The sequence below is a fragment of the Rhamphochromis longiceps genome, linkage group LG5, assembly GCF_057381845.1.
Source record: "Rhamphochromis longiceps isolate RC_006_pf linkage group LG5, R_longiceps_female_GT1.1, whole genome shotgun sequence".
Classification (NCBI taxonomy): Eukaryota; Metazoa; Chordata; class Actinopteri; order Cichliformes; family Cichlidae; genus Rhamphochromis; species Rhamphochromis longiceps.
In genome coordinates, this window is record NC_140561.1 from 4,803,032 (window position 1) to 4,818,694 (window position 15,663).

The 15,663-nt window shown below is 41.5% G+C and overlaps 1 protein-coding gene across 1 annotated transcript; it reads left to right on the plus strand.

Moving 5' to 3' along the window:
- The first annotated feature begins 130 nt into the window (after window positions 1-130).
- Window positions 131-13,871, plus strand: LOC146669064 (serine/threonine-protein kinase 35-like). Its single transcript, XM_085405484.1, has 3 exons — window positions 131-780; window positions 5,593-6,334; window positions 11,678-13,871. Exons 1-2 carry the CDS (start codon window positions 273-275, stop codon window positions 6,309-6,311), a joined length of 1,227 nt encoding a protein of 408 aa, XP_085261610.1. The 5' UTR covers window positions 131-272; the 3' UTR covers window positions 6,312-6,334; window positions 11,678-13,871.
- The last annotated feature ends 1,792 nt before the right edge of the window (window positions 13,872-15,663 follow it).

The following is a 15,663-nucleotide window of genomic DNA, read 5'->3' on the forward strand; positions in this document are numbered from 1 at the left end:
AGTAAAATTCTCACGGAAGGAGCAGAAAAAAAGGAAGTGTGTGTGTGTGTGTGGAGAGAAAGGGACAGACTGTTATGTAACGCAGGCCTTGCCTTTTATTGTGAAGGCCTTTGCCGGAAATGCTTAGTGTTTCCTCACTGTCGTTTCTTCCTGTTTGTGTTTCGTGCGATATCGTCCCACATTGCTGTGGAAGTTTTCTGTGTTCTCTGTAGAAAGGTGACGAGACACACGGGAACTGTTGCTGGAAAAATGTGACCGTTTTTGTTGAAAGGATGAGCGATTGTCGCGCGGACACCGTCGGTGGGGATAACTGGCGGAGACGTACAAGGAGTGCGCGAGCGTGCTGCAGACAAACCACCGAAGCGGGAGTTGACGAGTCCAGCGTGCTTCGGTGTCTGAACGTGGGAAACACGGAAGAGGACCATGACATGGAGGAGGACACCAGCCTCTTCAAGCAGGACGGCCTGGAGCAGAAGGTCATGGCGCCCCGCTATAGTCTGCTGCGGGAGGTGGGAAGGGGAACGTACGGCGTGGTGTACGAAGCTCTGGCCCGGAGATCGGGTGCTAAAGTTGCTGTAAAGAAACTGCGGTGCGACGCGCCGGAAAACGTGGAGCTCGCCCTGCAGGAGTTCTGGGCGCTAGCAAGTCTAGAAAAAAGGCATCAAAATGTTGTTCATCTAGAGGAGTGCGTGCTGCAGAGGAACGGTATGGCACAGAAAATGAGTCATGGAAACAAACTGTCCAAGCAGTACCTGCGCCTGGTGGAGACATCATTAAAAGGTGGGGGTCGCTCTCGCTTAGCCCTACAGCTTTACCTGTTTGAGCTGAGATTAGATAAATTGGATAAAAGATGTGTTCACAATTAGTGCCGAAATAAAATAGCATCCTAGGTATTAGATAGTTGTGCTGTGTAGCAACATGTTTTGCTTTTAGGTTAATGTAACCAAAATAAGAGGATTATTCAGTGTACTTTTGACTTTACGTTCTAAGGACGGGGCACTGCGTCAGATTTAGATATGGATTTGCTGCTTGTGCCACGGTTTCGTCATATTTTGCTTCAATTACTAATCATTGGGGTTCATTAGTTATCAGTTTCAGTTCTGGCTTGGTCACAATTTGGATCACTGGTGACCTGATTGTTACCCAGAGGAGGCTGTTTAATCTTGCTGGTTTTACTTTTTGTGATTCGTGCCTTGTGCTGGCCTGTAGCCATCTTTTAAAGGCCCATAATAAGGTTCTTATGCTTGCAAAGGTTAGTTTGGAGGGTTAGCTTTGTCATTATAGCACAGTTGTTTTTGTCGCCATGACACAGACTCGCTGGGGGATGGGTAGATTTTGACACACTAAAATGGAGTCTGTTGCGTTGCTTGTGTTAGAGGTAATTTTCACATTCCACTCACAATCCGTGCACTTAAGACAAGTTTACACTTACACCGTTTTTGCTTTGTTGGTTTAGCCTGTCTCGGTGCCATCACCTCCCTGGCGATGCTATCACCTCCCTGGCGATGCTTTCTTTAAACGCACAGTGACAATGTTATCTTAGGACAGTTTATCTCAGGCCCACCAGTCCATTGATTGGTAGGTTTTCTCAGTAGAAGTGGCTTTTGATATGTGTATTAACATACACCACATCTGTGTTCTTCTTTCATAAGGGGGGGGGGGGGGGGGGGGTGTAGATATGTCTCACCATTTACTTAGTTTACTTATGTAACAAGTACAAAAACCCCATCAAAGATTATTGCCTCAAGAAGATCAAAGAAGACGTGGGCAGTTTGCCTTGGATTAAAAACTGTGTTATGGGGCAATCGTGGCTCAAGAGTTGGGAGTTTGCCTTGTAATTGGAAGGTTGCTGGTTCGAGCCCCGGCTTGGACAGTCTCGGTCGTTGTGTCCTTGGGCAAGACACTTCACCCGTTGCCTACAGGTGGTGGTCAGAGGGCCCGGTGGCGCCAGTGTCCGGCAGCCTCGCCTCTGTCAGTGCGCCCCAGGGTGGCTGTGGCTACAATGTAGCTGCCATCACCAGTGTGTGAATGTGTGTGTGAATGGGTGGATGACTGGATGTGTAAAGCGCTTTGGGGTCCTTAGGGACTAGTAAAGCGCTATACAAATACAGGCCATTTACCATTTCTTTACAAAGTATTTATAAAATTTATTAACTTTTGTTTTTCTACAAGAAAACATAAGCTATAGACTGGTTGTTCAACACCTTTTTGACACTAATTCTTAGTGACATAAAATATTCCCACAGTGTACTGGTAACACATTTTCTTGGTAAGTGAAAGGTTAATTTCAGGCAGAGACGCAAATCCCCTTTGGGGTTGCGTCAGGAAGGACAGCAGGCATAAACTCTGGCAAGTCAAACTACGTGACAAGGGAAGCATCTAAAAGTAGGTTTTCCTAAAGACATTTATAACATAGACTCGATAATACACAACCACTTAAAAGAGAGTACAAATAATGTAGCAACTTGTCAGTACAGCATAGAGCAGGGCGATATGACCAAAAATATTTATCACAATATACATTTCAGGGCTCTCAAAATTTCAAAATCCCTGGTAGCCCTTCGGGCAGGGACTCTTCAGTTTTTGGTAGCCCAAAAAAAATTTAAGTAGCCCGAATAAAAAAAGAGAGCAATTTTTTGATTAATGTTTTGTTTCCGTTATAATATTATACATTAAAGTATAATATTGTAACGGAAACAAAACATTAATCAAAAAATTGTTGAAACACAAATTACAACATTGTATAAAAATTACAATCATCAACTTAAATACTTGGTTCTAATTGAACAGAAATTTCTATGAACTTGTAAGAACTGTGTAGTAGGGCTGCTCGATTATGGCAAAAATGATAATCACGATTATTTTCACTGAAATCGAGATCTCGATTATTTGACGATATTTATTTAACAATAACAATGTATTGAATAATGACTTTAAAGACTGTCAAAAAATAATATAAAATAGTGTGCAAATACTGATAACAGTGCAAATGTTTGCAATATAAAAAATAAATGAAAAATGTAAACATCTGTTTAGTGAACTTTGCAGTGTTGCTCTGTGGTGCAGCTACGACACTGTAGCAAAGTTTACACACTATGTCTACTTGATCCACGTCTGTTTTTTTTTTTTTCTTTTTTTTACCTCTCTTTTCAACCAACGGCAGTCACTCTCCTCTCCAAATAACTTCTGCTTAGCTTTCCGAGCTTCCCTCGGGTCCTCTTGTTGTGACACGTGTTCGAAATGCAGAGAGGTGCGCTCGATTTGCCACACGGAGCAGCGCGAGAGTAAAGCACGAGGGAGGGGCTAATAATCGGCTCAGGCATTTTTAATGATCGTTGAAAGCCCAGATCATAATCGTGATTAAAATTCAATTAATTGAGCAGCCCTACTGTGTAGGACATGAATCAGTCTGTGTCAGATCCTGAATTTGAAATTTCCACTGAAGTCACGGGTAAGAGACAAGTGGAACCAAGATCGAGGCCATTTGCTTTTTGAAGTTTGCAAAGACTGCTAAATTTTGCCAGTGGTAGTTCACTCTTTGCAACATAGTACGCTGTTCTAAACAGATTTTTCGGGTTTATTTTTAGTAATGCATTTCTCATGGATTCTAATGGGGGCCTTTTTTAAAATTACTGGTCCCAGTAACAAAGGCGCTTGTCGATCGAGGGAAAACCAACAACACACCCGGCATTCGTTGTCAAAATAAGACGCGCACCAGATAAGAAGTTGCAGCGTGCGGGACGTCGGGCTAGCGATTTTGCGAGCCCTGCTTTTGGAAATTTGCGATAACGATATAACTGACGATATAATTGACACTAGACAAAATACTCCACAACTTTATTAGTGCAAAAAAAAAAGAAACCCCATTAATGTTTTTTCACTTAAACAAGCAGCTGTTTTTTATGTGCATTAAAGTTCTATAAATAAATAAAATTTAACAGTGCAAATTCCTCGCTGACAGTTTAACCAAAAGGCATTTCCAGTGGAAACTGGCCGACATATCCTCAGCATAACCATGTATAATATCCACAAAACTTAAAAAGAGGTTATACACACACAATACGGTAATATTATGTTGAAGCACAGTACGTATCACTGCGCGAGGCTCCTGCCTACGATAGTCCATCAAGCAGTGCGGCTTAGTAGCTTAGCAAAGTCATACTAAAACATTTGACAGATTTTCGAGCGCCGTGTACATAAAATCGTTTCAAGGTGAGTAAGCACAACCAGAATTCATACATAAGGCACACGGGATTACACTGTCAATTTTCAGGAAAATCAAAGGATTGATTTTAAACGTGCTGTGTGGTAATAACGACGGCCCGCTAGCATGCTCTACCAAAAATTGTGGTTTGTTGTGTATCTGACGGGCGAAAGATAAACCAGTTCCACACCACCAAAGTTGCAGCATTTTTACAAACCAATTCTGGTTCATCTGTTTCATTCAACGATCCGCTTTCGCCCTTCACATTCTCTGTCGCTGCTATGCTTTTTCCACCATGTGTGCATGAAAACAAAGGCACTGCGCAGGCGCATTTTACCCATATTCTATCGCGATATTCCTCTTTCTTATCGTTGCCTAACATTTTACCGGTATTAATGTGAACGGTATGATGTGGGCCAGCCCTAGTACAGCATACCCTGTTTATCATACATCTGGACACTTACGAGGACCATAACTTGCAAAGGGATCATTCAATTCAATTTTATTTATATAACGCCAAATCACAACAACAGTCGCCTCAAGGCGCTTTATAATGTACAGCAGATTATACAATAACAGATACAGAGAAATTATAGCCAGCCAGTGCAGCAGCCCCAACATGTCAGTAAATTTGACACATTTTGCTGCGTCTATTTCTGTAATTCAGTGTCAGTAATGAAAATGAATGCACATGCTGCTGTCAGTGCTGTAGCCTGTATAATTATATCGACAAAGGAAAATAAAAATATATTCTTCAGCCGACCAGAAAAATCCCCAGTATGCTAGATTACCAGTGCAGCCCTGTATATAGACCTTTTGTAGATTGTGTACAGTGTGTATCACTGCTAGATATCAGTAGATTACATTTTCAGCCAACTGCAGTCAAAAATGTAATCAAACTGTTTGTCAGAGGGAAACTGAGTTTTAGCACAATGTCGGGAGTAAATAAGGATTTTTATGCACATAGTGTGTGTGTGTTAGAGCCCTGATTTCAATTTAGGAGATGAGTTTTGAGGTGAAGTGGAGGAAAGCTGTGGAGGGGGCAAAATGAGAGGGAGATAAAGAAAATCATGTTAAATGGTCATATATAATTTGAATGGGGCTGCAATGATTCATCGAGTGACTGGAGTATTTCTTATCCGATTACTTGAGTAATTGATGACTCATTAAATTACTCGATGACTAACGGTTTCCCATCTGTAGAACTGGAAGTCTTTTTGCACATCGAGATGCCTGCTGGCCATTAAAATGAATGCAGGTCTAAGGCACTTCGTCATACCACATACACATCACTTTGATAAACTGTGTCATTCTACATTTTTTTTCTCTCTTTTTTTTTTATCATTTTTGTTTTTACTGTCTATCTGATAAGTGTCTCGCTGTTACAGGTGAGAGAGTGCTTGGCCCCCCAGAGGAACCTTGTTACCTGTGGTTCGTCATGGAGTTCTGCGAAGGAGGAGACCTCAACCAGTTCATCTTATCTCGGCGACCCAACCCACGAACAAACAGCAGCTTCATGCTCCAACTAACAAGTGCTGTTGCTTTCCTGCACGAAAACAATATTGTTCATCGAGATCTCAAACCTGACAACATCCTAATTTCAGAGAAATCAGGGACTCCAGTTCTGAAGGTGGCAGACTTTGGCTTGAGTAAAGTTTGCGCTGGTTTAGGAAACACCAGTGAGGGAAAAGACTGTGAAGACAAGAACAAAAACGTCAACCTCAACAAGTTTTGGTTGTCATCTGCTTGTGGCTCAGACTTCTATATGGCTCCTGAGGTGTGGGAGGGCCACTACACAGCCAAGGCTGACATATTTGCCCTGGGCATCATCATCTGGGCCATGCTGGAGAGAATTACTTTTATTGATTCTGAGTCTAAGAGGGAGCTATTGGGTACCTATGTGCGACAGGGAGGTGACATTATGCCTGTTGGTGAGGCACTTCTCGAGAATCCAAAGATGGTACTGAGCATCCCACAGAAACGCAGGTCATGTATGTCAGATGGAGTGAAAAAGCTGCTTCAGGACATGCTCGCTGTCAACCCTCAGGACCGACCAGATGCTTTTGAGCTGCAAGCCAGAATGGACCAAGTTATGTGTACTACATGACCCTCAGCCATACTGTTCTACAGGTACACGTCTCGTTTTAATCACCCTCCAGCATTCTGTTTTGCTGACGGTTATTCTGCCTTCAGTTCGTCTGCTAGTACTGTTTGTATTGTTTAGCTAACAGCATTCCTTGTCCAGATTTGCTCCCTCTGCTGAGTCAAAGTGAATTGAAAAGAAAAAAATCGATCTGAACTCATTGTACATTACTGCTATCTGAAATGTTCAGCCTGCTCTGTAATGTACTGGAGAAGTATCATATGAAGTAACTTCAGATCATCCTTTAGACTGAGACAGTTTGGGGAATTTCTCTAAAGCATTGCCAATGCTATGTCAATACTACTTCATATGAAATCAAGATATTATTGTGGTTTAACATCAAATATGCTTAGTATTGACTGCACAGGTTTTATTTGATGTTGAGGACCAAGAAAATAGAAAACTAGCAAAGGAACCAGCCGCCAAGGAAAAGTACAAGATAGGAAGGCCTTGGGCTACCTAATTAATTCTTAAACTTATTACTAAATATTATTTAGTCAATATTACTACTGAATTTTTTTTTATTCACTAAGTACCTTCTGACAGAAAAGTGGGAAATATCACCAGCCGATCTCCAGTAAGTCTCTTATTCTGTAAAGGAATAGAACCTTCCAGTCTTGAACTGCAGCTCGCCCCAGTGGTAATTGCTCAGCACATAAACCAGTCTTCCACCTGCTGCAGCTTCTGTAAAGACAGGCATACACTGTGTGACTTTTTTTTTTTTTTTTTTTTTTGGCCCATTTTGAGACGATTTTTCACCTGTGTGTCGTGCATCGTGTAGTATACATGGGGTAATGAGAGGCGATTAAGACCTCATGACCATCTCCCGATCAACGGTCGTATGGTCACAAGAAAATCAAACCTGTTTGAAATCCTGGTCACCCCTCGTGAGGGCATCTCACTGATGAAGCAGTGTCACAAGCTGATTTAACGCAACCTCTCACGCTGCGCATGCGCAAACACAGAAATAGAAGTGAAAAAGACAGAGCAGCATGGCAGTGCAGTGTGGGATCTGGACACAGATTGCAGTCTCCCCACTTCCGGGTTCCTCTTACATTTCCGGAAACAAGAACACCACGTGTTGTGTATGGACGCACACTGTGAGCAATCAGGTTACATCAGCACGTCGGGCATATAGTGTGAGAACATGCATTATGAGCTACGAACTTCTAACTCCTGCGATTCAGTCGCACAGTTTGAGCAGGAGCTGAATAACGCGACTGAAAAAATCGCAGTGTATGCCCAGCTTAAGAGTGACCCTCCAGCTCACTGTGGATCTCCAGAGCAGATCAAGTGCTGCAGTCCACAAAGGTGGAGACTGAGAGTTATCATTCCATAGGATGATATGATTTTGGTTAAGTAGCTGAATGATATAAAACACCAGTGCATCAGCAACCTAGCCAGCTAGCCAACATAGAGTAAAAACCATAGACAGCAGAAAAAATAAACGCAGACTGTTCGATATGACTCCACATGAACAACTGATTGACTGAGGTGGATCATCCACTAGTAAACTTATGGTGTCAATAATAAGTTGCCATATGTATTCAGGAAAACGGTCCAAGTAAAGTGTGTTTGGGGAAGCCGTGCGTTGTATATCAGGCCAGTAAAGTATGGAGACAAATTTGCCTCACAAAGGTAGCAAGTACGTATGATATGATCCACAAGGGTAAACTAAGCCTTACAAATGTTCTGTGATTTATGTGTAACATTTAAGGACTCCCGCATGTGCTTCAATCCATACAAAGATATGAAGCAATCTGACCACATGTAAAACTGTTTTACTAATGCATATATCCAAACCTGAATCAACACTGATCATGTACGCAAAATTTATGAAGTTCAACTCATGAATCTGATCATTTTCTTAATGTATGCATTTGTAAAAGAGTTTTACATGTTGTCAGATTGGTTCATATTTGTGTGTGGATTCCCTACTTTACTGGCCTAATATACAGTGCACGGTTTCCCTTCTCAAGGATTGTTCTGTCTCCAGCCTTGGTGGGGCTGTTCTCATATTGTTCCCTTGCCATTAAGAATACACCTTGGATGGTTCAGTGGAGAACAGCTGGTTTATTTTCCTGGCTTCTGTTCCTATATCTCTTCGCTTTGCAGTTTTCAAAGACTCCGGTATGGACAGTTTGCTGTACTTCTTAGGCATCCCTTTCTTCATCACACTTCTCTACATTACAGATAGTTGGCTGCCTTCCCAATGTGTTGCCTTGAGCTTATCTAGTCTCCTCCTCCATGTAGAGTACTACTGCTTTTGGCTGTTCATCTTGTAGCCAAGCATCTGAAGGACCACTGCTGTATTTCTTTTAATATTGGCTCTGCCCTGCTGTCAAATTAAAGAGAAAATCGGATCGTCTTCTGAGAAACATCTTTGGATCGTCTATTGCTGCCTACCTGTGCTTTAATAACAATCTATATTATTCATATGAGAATTCTCATTTCTGTTCCAATCTGGTTCCTGTACGTTATTTGCCTCAAATTACATTTGAGGTGTGAGCTACTGGGACCTATTATACAGAATTAATTTATTTGTAATAGTGGGCGGGGCATTTGTTTGTGTAGTGCCTACATACTTTATTTAGTGACTGGACTCTGGATATTTGTTCTCACATGTATAAATGCCTGTGTGTATTGTGGTGGTGCTAACCAAGACCACTGGTTGAGTGACCAAAGCCCCAGTTATCCTTTGACCTCTGAGCCACAGATGGCTGGTTATAAAGGGAGCATACATTCCCTTATTGAACATGGTCAGTGCACATGATGGGTGAGCGTTGTATGCCGTGACTGTACAACACACTATGCTTGTGTTTGCCATTGCATAATGTGACATTGGGGGGTGGGGGCACTACAAACCCAGCTGACCTCCGGTCTCTTGCTCTGCTTTCTTCCTCTAAGTGTTGTGAAGACTCCCACCACCCCTGCATGCATTGTTTCAGCCATCCCCTGCTCATCTCCCTGCACGTTTTCCATGCTGAGCAAGACTGTCATGAGTTCAAATGGGCTGACTCATTTACAGTTTAATAATTAATATTTATGCAAGTAAAGTCACGAGCACAGATTTTTTTTCTGCAGTGCGAAATTTTGCATCATTGGATAAACATCAGAGAATGCGTATATGTTTGTTTTTCTTCATTGCAGTCACCGCATGCTCCTTTCAAGGCTAACACACATAGTGATTCACTAGAGTCAAACACACAGATACGCATGCACAAAAACACATGAATACACACCAAATCTCCAACATCCAGAAGACACAATACTGTCAGTTATTTTGTCTCCTACTAATGTGAAAACAACAAGAAGAAAGAAAGGAAGGGTAAAAGCTGCCAGTATTTTTGCATTTTTATGTGCGTGATGGTGTGCTAGTTGTTCTTCAGCAAGGAAGGAGGGACAAGAAGACTTGTAGAGGTTTGCTGACCCAATAGGTCTGGAAGAATTGCAGCCTCAGTGTGTACAGAGATACGAGAGAGAGATGGTATTTGTTCTGCTGACATCCTAGTTAACTCTCTTTGGCTTAGCTACAGTTCACAATGACCTAAAAATCACCAAATATTCATGTAAAGGTAAGCTCTCCATCACACAATTGCTCCAAAAGGTAGTCCTGTGTGATGAGCGTTTTGAGTATACAATAAACCTGTTCTGAATAGTATGTTGCAAAGGGTCTATCAGATTCTCGTGTTGCATGAAGCAACACTCATAAGTCAGCACTCATTATCAATGCGTATTCAGATTGCAGGATGAAGCTCCAAATCCCTGTTAAAGCTATCTAAGTCACTTATGTAACAGTACAAGTGGAAATGCATGACTGCATAACTGGGTGCAGTCTGCAGGGAAAGGCGTAATGGTTAAGTCACATTTAACAAAGGGCCTGTTTGTGCTGCAGAATTCAGCAGAGTTTTTGGATCCTCTCAGCTCTACCATAAACACATCTGTGCAGTCTGCCATGCTGCCACATATTTTTAATGTGTGAATATGACCAGGGGATGCAAGGTTTTTGGGAGCTGATCACATAAACCAGGTTTTCACAGATTCCTTTATTTGACCACCATAATGTTACATTGTCATCTCTGCCAGCGATTTGGGGTTGGTCTGGCTGAGATGGATTCTTTTATGATATACCCTGGGATCTGCCAAGTCAAACATTTGTTTTGTCTTGACTCTAGAGTCAGCTTACTCACTGTTCTTGTAGGTTACAGTATTGATATTCACTCATTTGATATACTGCTGACTTTGCCCTTGAAGATATTTCTGTGTAATTCAGTTTACATTCATTGTCCATCTGCTGGAAGCAAATGTGTCAATTGCTTAACGTGTGTGCAGTCTGCAGTGGGCATTGCTGTAATAAATTTGGGAGCTATTTACTGCAACAGGTACTGATTCAGCACATCTGCTGCTCTTTTCACATACTCGCCACTGCACATAGATCAGCCTTGTAGAATGTATGTCACTGAGGTCTGTCCAGCTGTCTCTATGCCATACATGTTTTTCTGAATCTGAACAACACCTGGCACCGATCTGAAATCCTCCAGGGGACAAGGAAAACACTTTTTAAACATATTATTATTTATAATGGCAGATGTGCTGCTACCAAACAGAAATGTGTCAGGAGAAAAGCAGTGTGCAGTTTGATCTTTTAACTCCAGAAATCAGCTAAGATTGACACGCTTGGTTAGAATATTTGAAGTCACAAATGTGTGTTAGACAGATGTCACAAGGCCCCGAGGCACATGAGGCACATGCACATGGCCTCTAGTGAGGTCAGCTGCCCATTGCCTCTGGTCGATCCCAGCAACAGTCGCCTGGGATTTGGTGCTGTATAAATAAAATTGAATTGAATTGAATTGGTTCTTTGGGACTCTCGTCCTTCTGCTGGGTTGGATACACAGTTGTTGCCAAAATGTGTGGTCTCAGGTCTTCTCAGGTACTCTTTTGGGCTGTGGATGGCCCGATCTCCTGGATCTATCTCTGTCTGCCTTTGGCTCCTGGGGATTGTTATTGCAACTAGCCACACTTGTAATCAAGTACATTTTGTAATTTCTCTCTCTCTCACACACAGTCAAGGAACTTTGGCACAACGGTGCATTCAGATCATAATTCTGATGGCAAAATGTGCCAGACATTACAGGGTTTTTTTTTTAATTTCTAACTTTATAGCAAATGAATTTATCCTCTGTATTTGTAATATAGGACTTTAGAAAAACAAAACAAAAACTTTGTCACTTTGTCCCAAGCTTGTCCACCTCCATGTCCCACGTGTAATAAACCAAAGGTTTTGTGCATCTGTCTGCTTGTTCACTGGTTCTCCTGCTTCTTTGCAGATGTGTGTTGCTGTCCAAAGCTGGTGCATCTGCCTTCATTCAACCTGAAGACTGTGAAGATAAAGAAGTAAAGAGCAGTTTCTCCTGTAATGTAGATGGTGAAATGGGATCATAATTCTTTTGCTTGTTAGATTAAATTCATTTGCCAGTGCTACTGATAAATGATTTGTTTCATCTTCACGATGGGAATAGATGGAACGGATAAAAGAGATGCAGCAACATTTTTCATTTCACACTTGACTTGAAATGGCGACACTTTGGTCGCCAGCCTGGAACTCTGATGATATTTAATGAAAACACTGTGATGTAAGATAAAAACTGCTGCTGGAAAATTTTCACTTGATGCGGTGGAGCGTGTGTGTGAATTTTTTCGTTTTGTTTTGGGGGTGTTTTTTTTGTTTTTGTTTTTGTTTTTTCTCTAAAAAGTGACAGCTTTCTGATCTTAGGACATGATAGAAAAGCATGTCAGCTGCTTTTTTTTTTTCTCTGTTGGGTTTAAATTCTAGAATTAAGTAATAATAGCTGGTAAACTCTGTTAGCCACTGTAATAATTCCAGATGTTTTAAGCCTGAATTTGTGTTGTGGTCCCATTTGCCATCTTTCCAAGCTGCTTGTAGGCTGTCTTGCAGGCCAAGGTGTCAGTCCAAGCTAGTCCTTTCAAAATTTACTAATCATTTAATCTACAATGTGCTTGTCCATCACAATCCACGACAATCAGATCTACTCAGCTGAAGGTAAAAGGGTGTATCTTCACATTTGGGAAGTGGGACCTATTCATTACACTCCACCCCCTCCTGGTCACTACTGCATGCTTTCTTACTGCAGATTGCACCACCTATACAACATTTTGGCTTCTTTTTTGAATATCTCTCATTGAAGTTGAACTTTAGTGACACATCACCGCTCCATGTGTCATACCTTTAAATTCAAATTTGCACCAGCTGCTTCACCATCTTTGATTTTGCATGCAACTACATGATCCAGGGTATATGGGCCTTGATAATTTAGCTTCTTCAGTATTTAATTGTAATTATAGAAAAGGGAACCATGAATGTAATTTTACCCAAATAAGTTTTCCATTAATTTCAAATGAGATGGTGACTCAGCAGTTTGTTTTTTTCTGTTCTTGGAGCTTTTGGCATGCAAAGTCACAATTTTACTGGGAACTGCAGTTGTGCTGTTTGAGCAAAGAAGCAAAGCTGCTGATGTCTTTCAAATTTTATGCAGTTTAGTTGTGCCTGGTATCAAATGTTTGAATGATTGCATTTGTAAGCAGAGGGAGATGTTAGTGCAATGACCCCCAGCTCAATATTTTGGATTCAGTTGGCTGCAGAGTTGCACTGAGCTGACTAAAAGTTGTCTTTGTAATCGTGCTACCTCCTGTTTCCCCTTTTCATTGAGCCATTCTGGGTAGATTTCATTTTTGCTTCCACTCATCAATGTCTGTTCTAATTTTCCTTGATGGCATGTTTAAAAAGATTTGCATTACAAGAACATCACATAGGTTTTGAAAAATCTGCTGCTGCCTTGTTTCTTTGTTTTTCCTTTTGTTCAGTGTGTTTAAAAATTAAAAATAACAAAACCCTTATTAACACTGACAGAGATGATTACATTTATTTAGCCCCGGATAGGTCATGAAGCTCTTAAAACAAATGTTAATTTCCTGACCTTCTGTGATGAACATACCTCAGCTCACCTCCTTTGTTTTATTGTTTTTTTAAATGTTTTATTGATAAACTGGAGATGAGTTAATTTGAAGAGGGAAACTTGAAATGACTGTTTTGTTGTTGTTGTTTGTTTTTTAAATCAAGACTTCTGATCTATTGTTTGATTCAAATGACTCTTCTTAAAATATTATCCATATACATTCTGCTCCCGCTTTGTGCTTTCTTTTGCTGTTCAGGTTATGGAACTATTATGCCTGTCTAAACTTCAGTGACTGAGTCACTTGTTTTCTATGCAATCCAGCCCTGGCTAATTTGGTTGTAGCCCTTTGCTTCACATCTCTACAAACAGTTGAACACAATGAGGTCCAGAGTTTAAGTGGCTGACCCTTTGCAGCAGTCCTTCGTTCTGCCTTTGACTGCTAAAGCCATTTGAATAAATGGAAATGTTTGTGGGGGTTTTTTTGTGTTTTTGTTTTTTTTATTGCCAACTACATAAAGGAACTGTTTTAATAAAGGTTGGAAATGCCTCTATTCTGTGTGACTTCTTAACATTGACATCACAGCGACTGGAGTGTTGGTAGGTAAGGGGAAGTTTTTGATGACAAATATTAGGATTAAGAGTCAAGTTTATTGTCATTACACATGTATAAATACAGGGTAATAAAATACAGTTAAGTATACAGATGTTTATATTGCTATACAGAGACCAAATGAACAGATGAACTCCAGACAAATGTAGTGTTGTATACATATGTACAGATGTACCGAGTGCTATGAATATAGCTTTCACTACTTAAACAGTAGCAGAGGTGTAGCGCTCTGAAAAGACTATAATACTGAACAGTGTACGCTCTATAACAGAGACTATGCTATGTCAGTGTCCTGAACTATAGCAGTATCCAGTGTGAGCATATGGTGGAGGCTGAGAATGAATGACAGTCATGATCTTGGTCATCGGGAGGGATGGGGGGAGGAGGGGCGTAGGAGGGTTGAGTAAGTGTGGATGAGAAGGTTCAGCAAGGGACTGAGTTCAGTACGATGACAGCTGTGGGGAAGAAGCTGTTCCTAAACCTGCTGGTTTTACTCTGAAGGGTCCTGTAGCGACATCTGGAGGGGAGGAGCTGGAAGAGTTCATTGGCAGGATGAGAGGAGTCCCTGAGAATGATGCGTGCCCGGTGTAGACATCTCTTCTTGTGGACATCCTCAATAGCAGGAAGTGGAGTCCCTATGATGCGTTGGGCGGTTTTCACCAGTTCCCATACCAGACCGTGACACAGTTGGTCAGGATGCTTTCTATTGCACAGCGGTAGAAGTTACCCAGTATGTCAGCAGACAGGTGGTTCTTCCTCAGTGTCCTCAAGAAAAAGAGGCGCTGATGAGCCTTCTTGACCAGGCTGGAGGTGTTAGTTGGCCAGGACAAATTCTCAGAGATGTGGGTGCCCAAGAACTTGAAGCTGAAAACCCGTTCAAAATGTATCAATTTACTTCCGTCCATGGTCCATCCGTAAACTGTCTTCTGTATATATATTAAAGTTAATATGAATTCTAAAAGTCTTCCAGAGCAGTAAGTCGTGAAATGGTGGGTAGGTAGAATAGGTCTTGAAATAGGCAAATATACTCATATTGAGTATGCAAGAAAGTGCTGAGATATTGGGGGAAACTAAAATCATCCATTCGCTTATCCTTTTCAGGGTCGCGGAGGGCGCTGGAGCCTATCCCAGCTGTCATAGGGCAAGAGGCGGGGTACACCCTGGACAGGTTGCCAGTCTGTCACAGGGCTAACACACAGAGACAGACAACCGTTTGTGCTCACATTCACACCTATGGGCAATTTGGATTAATCAATTAACCTATCCCCACTAACTGCATCTCTTTGGACGGTAGGAGGAAGCCGGAGTACCCAGAGAACCCACGCAAACACAGGGAGAACATGCAAACTCCACACAGAAAGACCCCGGCCTGATGGTGGAATTGAACTCAGGACCTTCTTGCTGTGCGGCAACAGTGCTAACCACCGTGCCAACTAAAACTAAAATCATAAGTTTGCCAATTTAAAAAGGAATGAACAGTCTTTAAATGTTATTTTAGTTTAAGTTTAATGAAGTGAGAGACCAAAAATCCAGAAAAAATAATTTGCAATAAATTTATCCGAAGTTCTGTGGTAAGATGAAACCAAAACTGTGCTGGACATGCTTTGTTTGGAGGAATAGAGATGCTGAATATGACCCAAACAACACCATCCCCACAGGCAAGCACAAAAGTGGAAACACTATGCTGTTATGCTAAAGGCAGAAGACAACGTCACTGTCTTCTGCACCA

Excerpts from the sequence above, each read along its gene's own strand:
- LOC146669064 (XM_085405484.1), top strand. The coding sequence starts at position 273 with ATGAGCGATTGTCGCGCGGACACCGTCGGTGGGGATAACTGGCGGAGA. Across the intron at positions 781-5,592 it reads GGTGGAGACATCATTAAAAG|GTGAGAGAGTGCTTGGCCCC; the intron begins GTGGGGGTCGCT and ends TCGCTGTTACAG.